Below are 14,218 nucleotides of genomic sequence, written 5' to 3' on the forward strand. Positions count from 1 at the left end.
TGATGAACAGGGAGAACACAGGACATTGCCTGGACCCCTAGAACTATAAAAAGTGTTACTGCTTACAGCTTCCACATTAGAGGTCCTGAAGTGTGTGTTGGCGGAGGGGGAATTGGGTGGGTAACCGACCCCCTGTAAAATGCTTTACAAAGATGCAGTATAGAGTAGTGACTAAAAGATAGATCTGAAGCCAGTCTGTCAGTGCAATTCTTTTGGTTCTGTCACTCACTAACTGTATGACTCTGGGCAAGTTACTTTACCTACTTATGCCTCAGTCTCCTCACCTGTAAAACGAGTTGAACAGAAGTTTCTGCCTAGTGAGATTGTTGGGCTTTCCAGGTGGTGCTAGTGATAAAGAATCTGGCTGTCAACGTAAGAGTTGCAGGAACCATGTGTTCAATCCCTGGGTTGGGAAGATCCCCTGGAGAAGGGCATGGCAACCCACTCCAGTATTCATGCCTGGAAATTCCCATGGACAGAGAAGTCTGGTTAACTGCAGTCCATGGGGTCGCAAAGAGTCAGACATGACTGAGCAAGTGGGATTGCTGGGAAGGTTAAACGAATCCACACAAGCACTGGAATAGTACCTGGTGCCAAGTGAGTGATATTGCAAAACTTAAGTGTTTGCCAATATTTATATCCTTCATTCTACCTCCTGAAACTTGAAATGTTTCCCAAAGTTGAAGTTATGGGATTTGAATAGAGGCTTAGAACAGGCTGAAGTTGTGGTGATAGAGCTTGGCAGCCAGAAAAAGTGATCGTGAGGATGGAAGAATGGAGAATAAAATGGAAGCGGTTATAGAGGTGCAAGGCAGGACTTGCAGGATAAACCCATTAGATTGTGGGGTTGGGGGTGGAGGAGGTGCGGGGCTGCTGGGAGGCCTAGAGCCCAGCTGGAGCTGATGAGGACCTGGGGTTGGGGATGCAGGGAAGAAACTTAAAGGACAGAGAAGGCATGAGGCAACACTGGGCAGGGTAGGGCCCACAGGCTGCATGTGGCTGACGCAGAAAGAGTAGTTTTGACTGCAACCCAGTTTGGAACTGGAGGTGAGCAAAATTTGTAGAGATGAAATTTATTTTTGGCACCTCTCCAGAGAGCCCTGCTCCTGTTACTCCGTGTTTGCTACATGCACAGCGCCCTGAAAATGCTGCCCCTCCCCGCCTGAAATTGCCTCCTCACCCTCCACTCCCCTTATCTGAATGTAGGCTCAGAAGTCAGCCTGCCTAAAGGAAAGCTAACAGAGAGGAACTCCTCTCTCAATAACTAAATTACTGCTACCCACGGACTGTCCCTAAGGTGCCTGGATTTTAAAAAGGAAAAACCTGTAAACTAAAATGAATTTCTCATCTAGGAATCCTTAATTTAGGGGGTGATGGGGTGGACGTAGGTAGGTTTCAGGCCTTTGACAGAGAGTCATCATTCTCAGGGATTCTTAAAGGGAGTCTGTGATTCCCAAAACGTTAAGGGCATTTGCTTTAACCTATTTTGGTTAAGGCAGTGGAACAAACTAAAATGGAAGCATTCAGATTAGTTGGAAGAACATAGTTTTCAATTCCGTTAGTGGTTTGTCTGTGTGTCAAAATTCTTTCCTGTTTCTTTTTTGGAACCATAGGTTTTTTTTTTTTTTTTTTTCTTAAATGCTTGGATTCATGCTTTCTTCCTACCGACATGGCTCCTGTGGTAGCTCCGACTGGGGTTCAGGTGTGACTATCAGGAGGTGTGGGGTATCTTGAGACAGGTGTTTCCAGGTTGTAGGGGCTGGAATCTGCTTAGTCATAGGTTTTTGACATCCTACATAGTCTTTTCTTTCTAAAACAGCAAGTTCATACTTCTGTAACGTGGAACCAAGGAAGTGGGTATGCCTTTTCCACAGCATCCCTCCTCCTCTTCCCTCCCCCATTTCCTACTGCTGTCTGCAGCTCCATCCACTCTCCCGGCATGCTTCACTTTGCCATAATGAGATGCTCGGCTGCTGTGCAGCCACGACGTCTGGAGATGGATGGGGCCTCCTGTACTGCCCTGAGAGGGATGTTAAAAAGACATTGTATTCATGGAAGCGGGCTAGAAAAGGCAAGGAGAAATGAAGAGCCTCATTTCAACAACACACAGCAGCCGTTGTCCAAGTAAAATGGTTTTTCCTTCTGTCTTATCCCCTGCTTACTGGAGTAACTAAAGCAATGGTATATTTCTGAAAGTCACTCTAAAGGTCATCCATTGTTTAGATTCTATTGGAAAATTATACCTTCTGAGATTGAATTTAATGCGACCTCATTAGGACTTGATTAGCTCAATGCAATTAAGGTGAAAACACCCAATTCAGAGAAGAACTTGTGGTAATGAATGAATACATTTTTATTCAAATATTCTGTTAAATCCCCAGACAGGTATGATTTCCATAAAATAAAAGGCTCTGGATAAAATAGAAAGGAGTCGTTTTAAGCATCTTACAGTTGGGCTGGAGAAAAGATTAGTTTAAAAAAAAGGCTTATTAATGCTACCCTAATTGTCACATGTCAAGAAATCTTGCAGGTTAGAAATAGTTTTTAAAAATAAATGAAATTGTCTCTACATTGAGGACAGGCAAAAAATTTAGTGCTAAATGAAACTAAAAACTGAAATACCGATGTCAAATCTCAGTGTAATTGAAAAATTCTTAGCTTTTCTGAGAGAAGCCTAAGATGGCTGCTTCATAAAGAAACCAGGCTCTTCTAGAATTCAAAAATACAGACTCATTTTTACTTGAAATAGTCCCAAGCATAACAATTATCCAACTGCATCTCATAAGACTGCATCAGGTTCATATGGAAATATGTGATCCCATCACATAATTGGTGCTCATTCATTCGTGTTTCCCTCTGACTTTTATAAAATGCTTTTATATATTAGTCCTTGCTTCTCCCTTGAAGGTATTAGTCCCATTTTTATAGTTGAAGGAACTGTTCAAGAGTTTAAGTGGTAGGTAGGGTTTAACTCATAATTCAGGCTGGCCCAACGGCAATACTTAAAGACATTTTGCCTTTGCCTCTAGCATGCCGCTCAGTCGTGTCTGACTTTTTGCGACCCCATGGACAGTAGTTCGCCAGGCTCCTCTGCCCATGGGATTCTCCAGGGCAAGAATACTGGAGTGGGTTGCCATTCCCTTCTCCAGGGGAGCTTCCTGACCTAGGGATCGAACCTGGGTCTCCTGCATTGCAAGCAGATTCTTTAGCGTCTGAGCCACCAGGGAAGCCCTGCCTTCTAGTACAGAAGATTTAAACTGTTTTATACCAGTTCCTGTGGCTCTCAGGAAAAGGTAGTAGTACATCAAAGTATGAGTAAGAGAAATTATTCATTATGGAACATAACATGTGTCTCTATTCAGGCAGAATCCCCTGTAACTGATGACGATCTGTTTACTCCTTTGGGGTATACCATCTTTCTATAGCCACAGGAATTTCCTATATCCATTTGAACTTCCAGTATCAATCAATTTTCATTACACAAGTTTTTAAAGAATTTGAACAGTGGACATTGATGTTGGGTACTCACTTTTTATCTCTACTGTATGAAGTCTCACATGTCAGTTCAAACTAATTTCACACCGGTGGCATGTCCTAGGTCCTAGTGAAGGATGTTCTTGAATACTAACTATATGTTTCGCCGTGAACTCTAGAAGGGAAGAAGGAAGCCCAGCTAATAGAAAATAGTGACTGTGGAGTTAGAGACTAGATTAGACGAAAAACAAGCTTGGGATGAAAAGCTGGACATGAAGGGGGAAAAGTTTATTCTAGAATGTGTTGAGTCCTGGAGAGTGTCACACTGATCACAGCAGCTAATGTTTATTGAACATTATTCTATGCCAGGTACATTTAAGTGCTTACTTGTATTTACTCATTCATGTAATCCTTACAACATTGCTATGAGGAAGGTTTTACTATTTTCACTATTTTGCAGGTAAGCAACCAACAGAATTTTAGTCCAGGCAATCTGGCTGCAGAAAGCCTAAATTCTACTTCAGCAAAAGATGGCATAAGTGCTCTGGAGGCTAAATAATGTCCAATGTAGAGGTGGTTCCAGAAAGTTCCATCTGCTAAGTGTTTTTGTATATTGGGAGACATGATATAGCCCCAGTGGAGGCTGATGAAAAAATGGAAGGCTCTTGAATGTACACTATAAGCCCACATGACCAGAGCATATCAATTTTATGAAGTAATCTGTAGTCACTGTTGCTTGCTTGTGTTTAATATCCTCCAGTGTTCTGACCTCCAGTGTAAGAGAGGCAGGGGAAAAGGAAGCTGAAGAAGGGAAAAGTGTAGTAAAGTAAGACAGAAGGCAAATGATGCTGTATTTTTGGCTTGTCAATTACTCCCAGTTTTGAGGAGAGGCTGTCCTTTCTGGCCAATGAGGAAAATATCTACTTCTATGCTTTTTCCTTTAACAACCTGATCACTGGGACCTGACTATGATGCAGGTTTGAAAAATGAAACCAACATTTTTATTATCCTAGTAGCATCTGGAAAATTGCTATTTGCAAAACTGTTCTATGTATATAAGTGAAAAGCAATGGATCTTACTCTGACATACGTAATTAAATTAAGAGCTGAAACTGGTTCCCAATAACACAGGCCTCAGTGGTTAGAAGGTTAATTCCAGTAGGCTGAAGAGGCTTTCCTCTCTTACTGATATAGCGTGAGTGTGTGCTCAGTCAGAGTATTTATTACATTCAGCAGAACCTCATTAGCTACTCTGGATAAATAACCTCATTAATGACATAGCATGAAGTAGACAGATGCTTTTGAAATAAGATCAAAAGGATCAAATAGATAAGAAAGCTGTAGTAACCTGGAAATAATCTTTCTGACTAACATTTCATAATACATATCTACAAAGGCAGCTGGAGTAGCTAGATACTCTAGAAAGAGGCCAGGTTTCATACACTATTTTTGAAAATCACATTCATATCCATATTATTATATTCTTGTAAATAAACCTCTCAGGTAGGAGGGCATGTACCTGCCCCCAGCACAGGAACACGACAACATAGGGAGTTTGACTTCTCAGGGGCACCATTACTTATCAGTGGCAAGTTACTATGGCCTTATTTGTCTGAGCAGGCCCAACTGTATTTCAGTCTTGAGGACTACGCTATTTTCCATTCTGTAACCCCAACCCTAAATGCAAGAAAAGCATGCTATAGTGGAATTTGGGGAGAAGTTTTGAAATTTTATTACAGAGGATTGTTGTTCTTTCTCACTTGACTTTTCCATACTAAATTTCAACCTAGGCTTAAGGTATTAAAAAAAATGATTTAAATTAAGGAGACTTCCCTGGTGGCTCAGACGGTAAAGAAGCTGATTAAAATTAATGTTGTACAACAAATAGAAAAATTCCAATTAAATTATCATTTGAAAAAAAGTAACTTGCTTTAATATTACCTTAAAGCAGTAATTGGATGAAGCAAAATGGCAGAGACTACATTCCTAAATACCTCTACCCACCATAGTCCCAAGACTGTGGTTCTCCAAGGACATGAATATAAATGCACAGAATAACATTATTATCTCAGTAAACATCCCCACAGGAATTGAGTCATTTGGGAACGCTACCAATGAGAAAAAGTGGAAATGTATTATATATTTAAAAAATTCCTTACGGAACTTCATAAAAAAGAAGGCAATATTCTAACTCTGAAGTACAGAATTTGAAGTAGACATAACTTTCCATCTTTGGAATTTGAAGATTTGCTATTAGACAGTGTGATTTAGTAAAAGACCTGGTTTAGGAGTTGGGATACTTGAGTTTAATGCTATTAACTAGCTGAATGACTTTACGTTTAATTCTTTTGGACCTCAAGCCTCATATTCTTAAATGAGGAAGTTGGATTTGATCATCTGCAGGGTTCCTTCCACATCTAAAATTACACCTTACCATCAATGTGCAGTTCACTCTGAGGAAGAGTTAATTAGTGCCTACTCTGAATGCACTGTAGTTGGTGCTGGGGACATAAAGATTAAAAACAAGCTTTCTACCCTCAAAGGTTTATAATCTTGGGGATTGTTAAAATGACAGGGTGATATATACAGAATAGTATGCAGTCACTTGAGCTTCCCTGGTGGCTCAGATAGCAAAGAGTCGGCTTGCAACGATTGAGACCTGGGTTCGATCCCTGGGCCGGGAAGATCCCCTGGAGAAGGGAATGGCTACCTACTCCAGTATTCTTGCCTGGAGAATCCCACAGACAGAGGAGTCCAGCAGGCTACAGTCCCTGGGGTCGCAAAGATTAGGACACAACTAAGCAACTAACACTTTCACTATGCAGTCACTTCATTATATCTGTTTTATTATTCATAAGACTTGTGGGCCAGAGAGGCTTAGCAGACTGTGAGCTTGCCTCCCAATCCTCAGGCTACAGCTGACTCACTATAAACATCTGTGTAAATTACTCTCTAGATCTGTTTTTTTTCTTTAAAAATAATCATACGGACCCAACTGAAAGGCTGTATACAACAAAGGCTGTATATTCTGTACATTTTTATGTGCCAGAGGACAATGTTGGGTGTTGGGGCAAAGCAGCTGGCAGGTGCCTCATGTAGATTAATATTAATATATCAATACATTATTATATAGTTGGCTGCAAATAAATCGATATAGCAAATGACTATCTACAACAAATTAATTTTGGTCTTATTTTAATTTAGAGGTGTCAAATAACAAGTCCATTTTTGTGCAAAAAAACATGTGTCTCGGCCCTTGAAGTACCATTATAAGCAGTAAAAAGCCATACAAATATCACATATTCAAAATATTATAAACTTGGATGAACTATAAGTACTTCTTAGATGTGTAGAATAAGTTGAAAACACAAATGGTATAAAGAATGCAGGAGCAGTTTCTCTGCTCAGGCTAAGGACAGACGTTTGTACAATTAGATCTGCCCCAAAAGGATGCCTCATTTCAGAGTCCAGAGGTAACTATCCATTTCTGCAGGGCCCAGCTGATGCTCTGTTAGGTTAAAGGTCACCAATGAAGAGATGAGATTCTTGTCTTGTCTGAATTGAACCTGAAGTGGATAAATTCAGGTTCAATTCTGAGAATCTATTATTAGATGGAGTGATTCATAAGTATTTTAATGATAGAAGCATAATAGATACAAAATGAGACATTAGGGATTAAGAAAGATGGAGTATATTACAAGGGGAGTGGTGTGGGACGGAGGAACTGGTTTCATCTTGTTCTTTCAAATAGGCTGTTTTTGGCCTTAATATTTATGCCCTGATTTGAAACATAAATTTCAGAACCCTGAAACTCAAAAGCTTTGGCTGTATAAGTCTAAAACCAAACGACTCATTGGTTACCAGCTGTTTTTAGTGTCATCCATTCTCTAAGGCGGGAGGGTGGAATGGCCTAGCTGCAGGATGGGGCAAGGCTTCTGCACACAGGGAAATGGTGTTTGTGTGCTGTGGCTGGGATAGGAGAGGCGGTCCTCCACTAATATCTCAAAATATTATTCCGCTACAATAACATGGTGAGTATGATGAGTTGGTTTGAAAGCCTTGCGAAAAACTCGTCGGAACTCTGGAAAATGGTGAGAATTCTTGACTGAGGAAACTCAAGGATCAGAAGAAGTCATCTAAACTAACTCCTTCCTCTGCCAAATAACAGCCAAACAAGTTTTTCGGACCGCTTCTTGCCGTCATTGACTTAGGTTCGCTTAGCTGACGCTTACTGTCTTTCGAGGGCTGGTGACCTGAGCCCTGGACTTGCTCAGGTGTTAGCCTGAGCCCGAAGCTCAGAGAGTGGCCGCTGGTTTTCTGCATGTGGTCTGCGGGCACACAAATGTGTATCACCGACATGGAGCAGTCGAAGCCTTTAGAACAGCCCATTTGTGACGAAGGAGGAGGAAATGTGTTGTCGCTGGAAAAGAAGCGCATTTCGAAAATGAGGACAGAATGGATTGTTGTGACTTGTTGTGCAAGAAAGAATTTGTTCCTCACCAGAGGGTTTGCTGGAAATAAAGACGCGGCGATTCTTGACCAGTCTCTAGCTGCAGGAAACAGCCAGCAAGCGAAGTCACAGTCCAACTTCGTCGCGGACTGGGCTCCCGTAGAGAGCCGCTCGGAGGCGTGAGAGACAAGCAGGAGACTCCGACGCGTCGAGTCAGCGGAGAAGAGCTAGTTCCCCTACTCAGTGCAGCAGGAACAAGCCGCACCAACAGCTCTTCCCCTTCTCAATTCTTTGGGAAACACTTCGCTTGCTTTGTTTCAGACGCCGACCTATCTTTCTTGGTTGGTCTACAGCTCCACCAGTCCCGCCCACCAGAGGGCGGGGCTCCAGGGTCAAGGTGGACCAATTCCCCAGCCTCGCCCCTACACGCGCTTTTGGACCCCCGGGGCTGAGTGACAGCGGCCAGGTCCAACCTGTTATTCGGAAGCATGGCCCCCGCCAGGGGCGGTACGGGGACGAGCCGCCGGGGCCAATCATATTGGACTTCAGGGGGCGGGGCCTCTTTGCCAGCTCCAGACCAGCTCTCTCCGCACTCTTTTTGTCAAATGAGAGACGCGGGTGGGCGGCCCCTCAGCCGAAGTTCAGCCAATGGAGGAGGCGAGGTGGGCGGGCCGAGAGTGCCCGGCGGCGGGTCCTCAGCTCCCAGCCGAGGTGCGGCGAGCCGGTGGGGGGACCGCGAGGCGAGCGCGGGAGCTTGGGCGGCGAGAGCGGTGTGAGCTGCCCGAAAATGCACTCGGATGCCGCCGCTGTCAGTGAGTAACAGAGAACCAGCCGGCTGGGAGCGGGTGGCTGCCAATACTCTCCGCTCATCTCCCGCAGTCCCCGCCCCGCGCCTCCTGTCCCGAAACGCGCCGGGATCCCCTGCCCGGGAGCCACCCCTTCCCCTCCCGGGGCCGGGGCGGGCGGTGACGCTGCGGGCGGCGCGGGGCGGGGGCGGGCGTGGGGGGAAGGGGCCGGCCTGCCGGGGGAGGGCGGAGGTGAGGGGGGTGGGGACTGGCTCCATTTCAGTGTTGGGGGAAGGGGGGGCGGGACGTGCGATGAAGGGCCGGGACCAGAGTGTCCCGGGTGAATGGAGGTGGAGGCGGCGGCGGGCGCTAGCGAGCAGGGTTGGGGGTTGGCACCGACGGGGGGAGGGAGAGAGGGAGCGAGCAAGCGAGCGGGGCGCAGGGGTGAGGATTTCCTAGGGGCTGAGCGGTGCGGGCGGCTCCGTGAGAAAGGCGGGTGAGTGCTAGGGGAGCGCGGGGGCGGGGACAATGGGAAGAAGGGCTGGATGGCGGGGGTGGGGGGGAACAATGGGGTGGAGGATTGGGGGCAGCGGCCGTGCGGGGCAGGAGGGCAGGCAAGGAGATGAGGGCTGATGTAATGGGAAAGCGAGATGGTGGGAGGGATTGGGGTGTGATGGGATAGTTGGGGAGTCCGGCGAGCAGGAGGGCCATAGGAAACGTGGAGGGATAGAACTGGGGGTGGTGAGAGGGGGCCGACGTTGGGGTAATAGGATGGAGCAGGTGTTGGGAACATAAGGAAATTGGGAGTGAGAGGAGAGGCAGAAGGTGGTTTGGGGTGACAGGATGGGGGCAGGGGTAGAGGAGGTGCTGTGGGGGTGAAGAGCTAGTTGTGAGGGAAGAGAGGTTGGGAGGGGCCGGGGCAGGGGGAACACTGTCTTGTCCAGATTCTGTCCGCGCGGGGCTCGGGGAGGGGGGGGGAAGGTGTCGGACTATGTGTTTGGGGGAGATGTATCCTTCCCTGGATTAAGGCTGGGTCCCTTGAAGGGGAGCCTTGAGCTTCGGAGTATAAGGGGGGGCGGGGCTGGGGTGGAGGGGGCGGGGGAGGTGCCCTGAGGTTGGCGCTTGCCGCGGTTACCCCTGATCGGCGGGAAGCGAGGTCAACGCTGGCGCGGGCTATGGCTGCGGGACTGGGAGGCGGGGCAGGGAAGCAGGCTGCGGGTTTTCCGCTGTGGGTGCTGGAGGGGTCGGGCCCTGGAGTCTAGGGGCGGGGCGGCGGGGGGGGGGGGTCCCTGACGGTCCGAGGATTTGGCAGTCTGTGACGCAGTTGTCTAATTTCTGATCGTCAGGTGTGGAGGCTGGTGCTTCGGGATCCGCTTCCCTGCCGGGAGGGCCGGACCACAAACCCAGCGCAGCGCCCGCGGGGCGCGACCTCTTACAGCCTTGCGGAGAGGGCGCTTTAGGGGTTTCCTTTAGGGTCTGGCACCAGTCGCCGGGTGTGAAGGGGAAAGGCGGTCCCGCGGAATTCTGGGACTTGTAGTCCGGACCGCGGTTGGGTTGGGTGCACGTGGGTAACTGTGGAAACGAGTCCCAGAATGCAGCGCGCCCCTCGGAGCCTCCCAGCTCCGCTAACTCGTGCTTTATTCCCCGCGGACCCTAGCGCACTCCAGGGAGGCGTTCATGTTCCCTGGGACCTTCTCCCCGTGTCAGCGGGTGGGCGAGAACCAAGCCAAGCGCAGTCCTTTCACACTTGGGTTCTTTATCTCCAAGTTGAATATTTCCCACTTGCATTTGGTACCCTTACTTGTAGAATAAACGCTTCGTCTTGAACCATTTAGTACATAGGTTGTGAAAAACATTGAAGATGCGACGCAATTTAAAGCAGCGTTTAGAATAGTGTGTATTTGTGACTTCCTGTGTGTATAAACACCAGGTTAAAAGGTTCCGTCTTAGTTAAATCTAAGAATGCGGTGGAGACACATAAAAATGTTGTGAAGATAGTATGAATTGTGTTTGCAGTTCTTGGGCCGTTTGGATTGCCAAAGAATAAGGGGACTTTTGGGGAAAAGATGGTCTTGAATTTAGTGTGTGTGCATGTACGTGTGCGTGCTTAGTCTCTTCAGTTCTGTCTGATTAATTGGTGATCCTGTAGACTATAATCCGCCAGACTCCTCTGTCCATGGGATTTCCCAGGCAAGAATACTCGAGTGGGTTGCCACTTATACGCCAAAGGATCTTCCTGACCCAGGGATCGAACTCAGGTCTCTTGCGTCTCCTGCAATGGCAGGCGTATTCTTTACCACTGTGCCACCAATTGAGAGCTGGAGGTGGCTTAATGGAATTGCGATGAAAATGATCTCATTTATTTAAGCCAGTGTGAAAATGTCAGGATGAGCAAAGGGAATATTTGATGTCTACGGTTTTCAAAGAAGCATGGAAAGCAAATGAGACTAGAGGAGGGTAAACTTGGTGGAGAGAACCTTAGGTTTTCATGTGTTTTTCTTTAGTATTAGAAACCATCCTTTCAGCCTGTAGACTGCAGACATCACATCCTTTGCCAGTTCCCTTTACCATTTATATGCAATGACGACTCCAAAACGTGTAATGTGGAGGGCTTTCAGGTTAGCTCAGAAATGACAGAGTTTTTTAATGTGATGTATAAAGTATTATGAAACCATTGGTAGCATGGTCACTAGAAGATTATTGTGATGACCCCGATGATAAAAATTTTACGAAGAAGTCCAAAGATTTGGAAACAATCTAGTATGGTTAAAAATATATTGAACTTGAGTGCTTGACTCAATGAACTCATAAGGTTCATTTCATAATGGCTGAAAAATTGGGCAGTGTGTGATTTTATCAGGAAAAGATTTATATCTGTTTTATATTTTTCTTAAGCTTATGGTGACATATCCAGGAACTCCTTTGTTATATGTAAATATTTAACCTGGTTATGTTTTCCTTTTTTTTTTTTAATAGTGCATGTGTCATGAAATTTGCTCTTGTAAAGGGTGAGGTGTATGAGGTTGAAAACCAGAGCTGTAACTGTCTTTAAGGTGGTGTTTTTAAAGAAAATATTAGGCCAGTCATTTTGTTCCCTTTTCTCTTTTTTCAATTTCATCCCAAAGGGCAGGTGCCCTATAGATACACATGACGCTGTCTCTTCCCCAGCACTCAAACCCCAGGTTCCTATACGTTATTATCGTAGCACTTTCTGCTATGGTTTTTAGGTTCCTCTTTGATTTTTGGCCTTTGGGGAGGTTTTATTTTCTTTTGAGCTTAGTTATGCATTTAAACAGATGTTTCTTAAACTTTTCCCAGAACTTTTGCAACTGTTTTAAGCAGATGGTTCCAACTTAAGAATGGTTTGACTTTACAGCGGTGTTCAATCAATCTGCATTTGATAAAAACTGTACCTTGCATTTTGGATTTTGATCTTTTCTCAGGTTAGTGATGCATGGTATTATATTCTCCTGACGCTTGAATGGCGACCTCGGCAACTCCCAGTCAGACACGTAATCAGGAGGGTAAACAACCAGTACATTTGCAATCGTTTTGTACCCAGACAGCAATCCTGTTTTTCACTTTCAGTACAGTTTCAGTAAATTACCTGAGGGGACTTCCCTGGCAGTCCAGCAGTTAAAACTCTGCACTCCCAATGCTGAGAGCACTGATCCTATCCCTGGTGGGGGCACTAAGATCGCGCATGCCACATAGCATAGCCAAAAAAAAAAAAAAAATTACCTGAGATAGTCAATATTTTGTTATAAAATAGGCTTGAAGTGAGATAATTTTGCCCAGCTGTGTGTTAACATAAGAGTTCTGAGCATGTTTAGGATGGGCTAGCCTAAGCTGTTATCTGTAGGTTAGGTTTATTAAATGTATTTTCGACATAGGATATTCTCAGTTAGATAGTGGGTTTACTCAGGGCATAACCCCATCATAAGTAGAGAAAAATCTATAGTGGGAAAATTTTTAGGTTGTTTTACCAGTAACATTGCCAGAAAAGAAAGACCCCCTCATTTTCTCCCTTGGAAGAGAAAATGGTAACCCTCTCCAGTATTCTTGTCAGAAAAATCCCATGGACAGAGGAGCCTGGTGGGCCACAGTCCATGGGGTTGCAAAGAGTAGGACACGACTGAGCTCACATTTCCACTTCTGAGAATTTCTGTACTTTTGTTTTTTCTTCTTCTCTTCTTGCTCCCAAGAAGTACCCCTGTTAACACTTGATCACATTTTTTCAAATGTTCTTTAATGTTATATCCATTTCTCTTTAACTGCTCCCAGAAGCTCTTATTTATTGCTTTTTTCCTATTATATGTGTTTGCCTTGCTCTCATCTCAATAGTAATAGTCTTGTGTAGTCAGCAGTGTAAAAAAATCATAGTTTCAGAAACTGACCTCCTGATAACTTTTGTTGTATGATTTAGGATGCCTCTGGCAAATAAATACTCCATCAAAAGTGGCTTAAGTAATAGAGCTTATTTTTGTTCGGTAGCAAGAAATTTAGAGATGGATGGTTCTAAGGCTGGTACAGAGTCTCAGTATGTCTTTTAAGAATCTAGGCTCTTTGTATACTTTTTTCCTTTATTTTTAGTATTTTGGTTTATCAGGAGCTGTAGGCTCATTGCCTCATGTTCGCAATGTGGTTGCTGTAGCACCAGACATCATGCCTATGTAAGAATAGGGTGAAAGCAGCGTATTTCCTTATAGTTCCCTCCCTTGCAGAGAGGAATCTTTTCTGGAAGGTCACCTTGGAGACTTTCCCTTTAGTTTCATTGGGTAGAATTGGCGTCATGCCACTACTAGTTGTAAGGGAGGTGGAGAAGGTGAAAGTCTGGCATTTTTAGCTTCTGTTGTGGATTCCAGACTTCCCTAGGGCTGAAGAAGGGTGAGGAGAATGCTATGAGTTGGCAGCCTATAGCCTATAGTTATATCCCTGAATCAGCTACTGTGTCCAACTGTCTTTGACTTGGTCTCAATAATTTTAACTGTTGATATATTTTCTGCCAAATTCTAAAATAATTAGAGGTAACTTTAAATAAAATTCTGTCAAGAGAAAGAAAATACAGATTTACAAGCTACACATAAATGCTTGCTGTATGTTAGAAATGGGCCATGTATTTTGGCTCTGAGCTTCCTAGTGGCCAAAATAAAGATGAAAACAAGACCAGTTCACTTTTTTCATTTGGTGAATGAAACTGCAGTTCATTTAATAACCCAGGCTGGAAGCTTAGACGTTGCTCATCCTCTCTTTTCTTGGTTGGTAGCAAGTGCAAGCTTGCATCTCTTCCTATGCCTGTACTCTCTGTTCCATACTGATTGCCATCACCCTAGGTCTGAGCCATCCTTTCTTATAATAACTAGCAAGTAATATTTTTGCCAGGCTCAGCCTCCTATTTATCCTCTTCATCATCAGTTGAATATCTTTGTCCTTATGACCCCTCTACCCCAAAACCTCAAAGCTCCCAGTTGCTTACAGATGTCTCAGAAGCTGGGGTTGAACTGGTTCT

General features: G+C 44.9%; 1 protein-coding gene and 1 long non-coding RNA gene across 4 annotated transcripts in view; one reads left to right on the top strand and one right to left on the bottom strand.

Annotated features, from left to right (window-relative positions):
- Positions 1–6,652: 6,652 nt before the first annotated feature.
- LOC113894277 lies at positions 6,653–8,328 on the bottom strand. The gene is made up of 2 exons (XR_003511528.1): positions 7,975–8,328; positions 6,653–7,894 (listed from the first exon to the last, which is right to left on the bottom strand). It is a non-coding gene; the product is annotated as an uncharacterized LOC113894277 (long non-coding RNA).
- Positions 8,329–8,597: 269 nt separating this feature from the next.
- The window catches only part of DCUN1D4 (defective in cullin neddylation 1 domain containing 4), a 71,298-nt gene continuing 65,677 nt past the window's right edge, over positions 8,598–14,218 (top strand). For 2 of the 3 annotated variants that reach the window (XM_027544482.1, XM_027544483.1), the window contains exon 1: positions 8,598–8,736. In XM_027544482.1, the coding sequence (XP_027400283.1) occupies positions 8,712–8,736 (25 nt within the window). In that variant the 5' untranslated portion in view covers positions 8,598–8,711. Of the gene's footprint in view, positions 8,737–9,003; positions 9,206–14,218 lie in introns of those variants that run through there. The other variant, XM_027544484.1, reaches the window with a different exon arrangement.

Source organism: Bos indicus x Bos taurus, chromosome 6 (genome assembly GCF_003369695.1).
Source record: "Bos indicus x Bos taurus breed Angus x Brahman F1 hybrid chromosome 6, Bos_hybrid_MaternalHap_v2.0, whole genome shotgun sequence".
Lineage (NCBI taxonomy): Eukaryota > Metazoa > Chordata > Mammalia > Artiodactyla > Bovidae > Bos > Bos indicus x Bos taurus.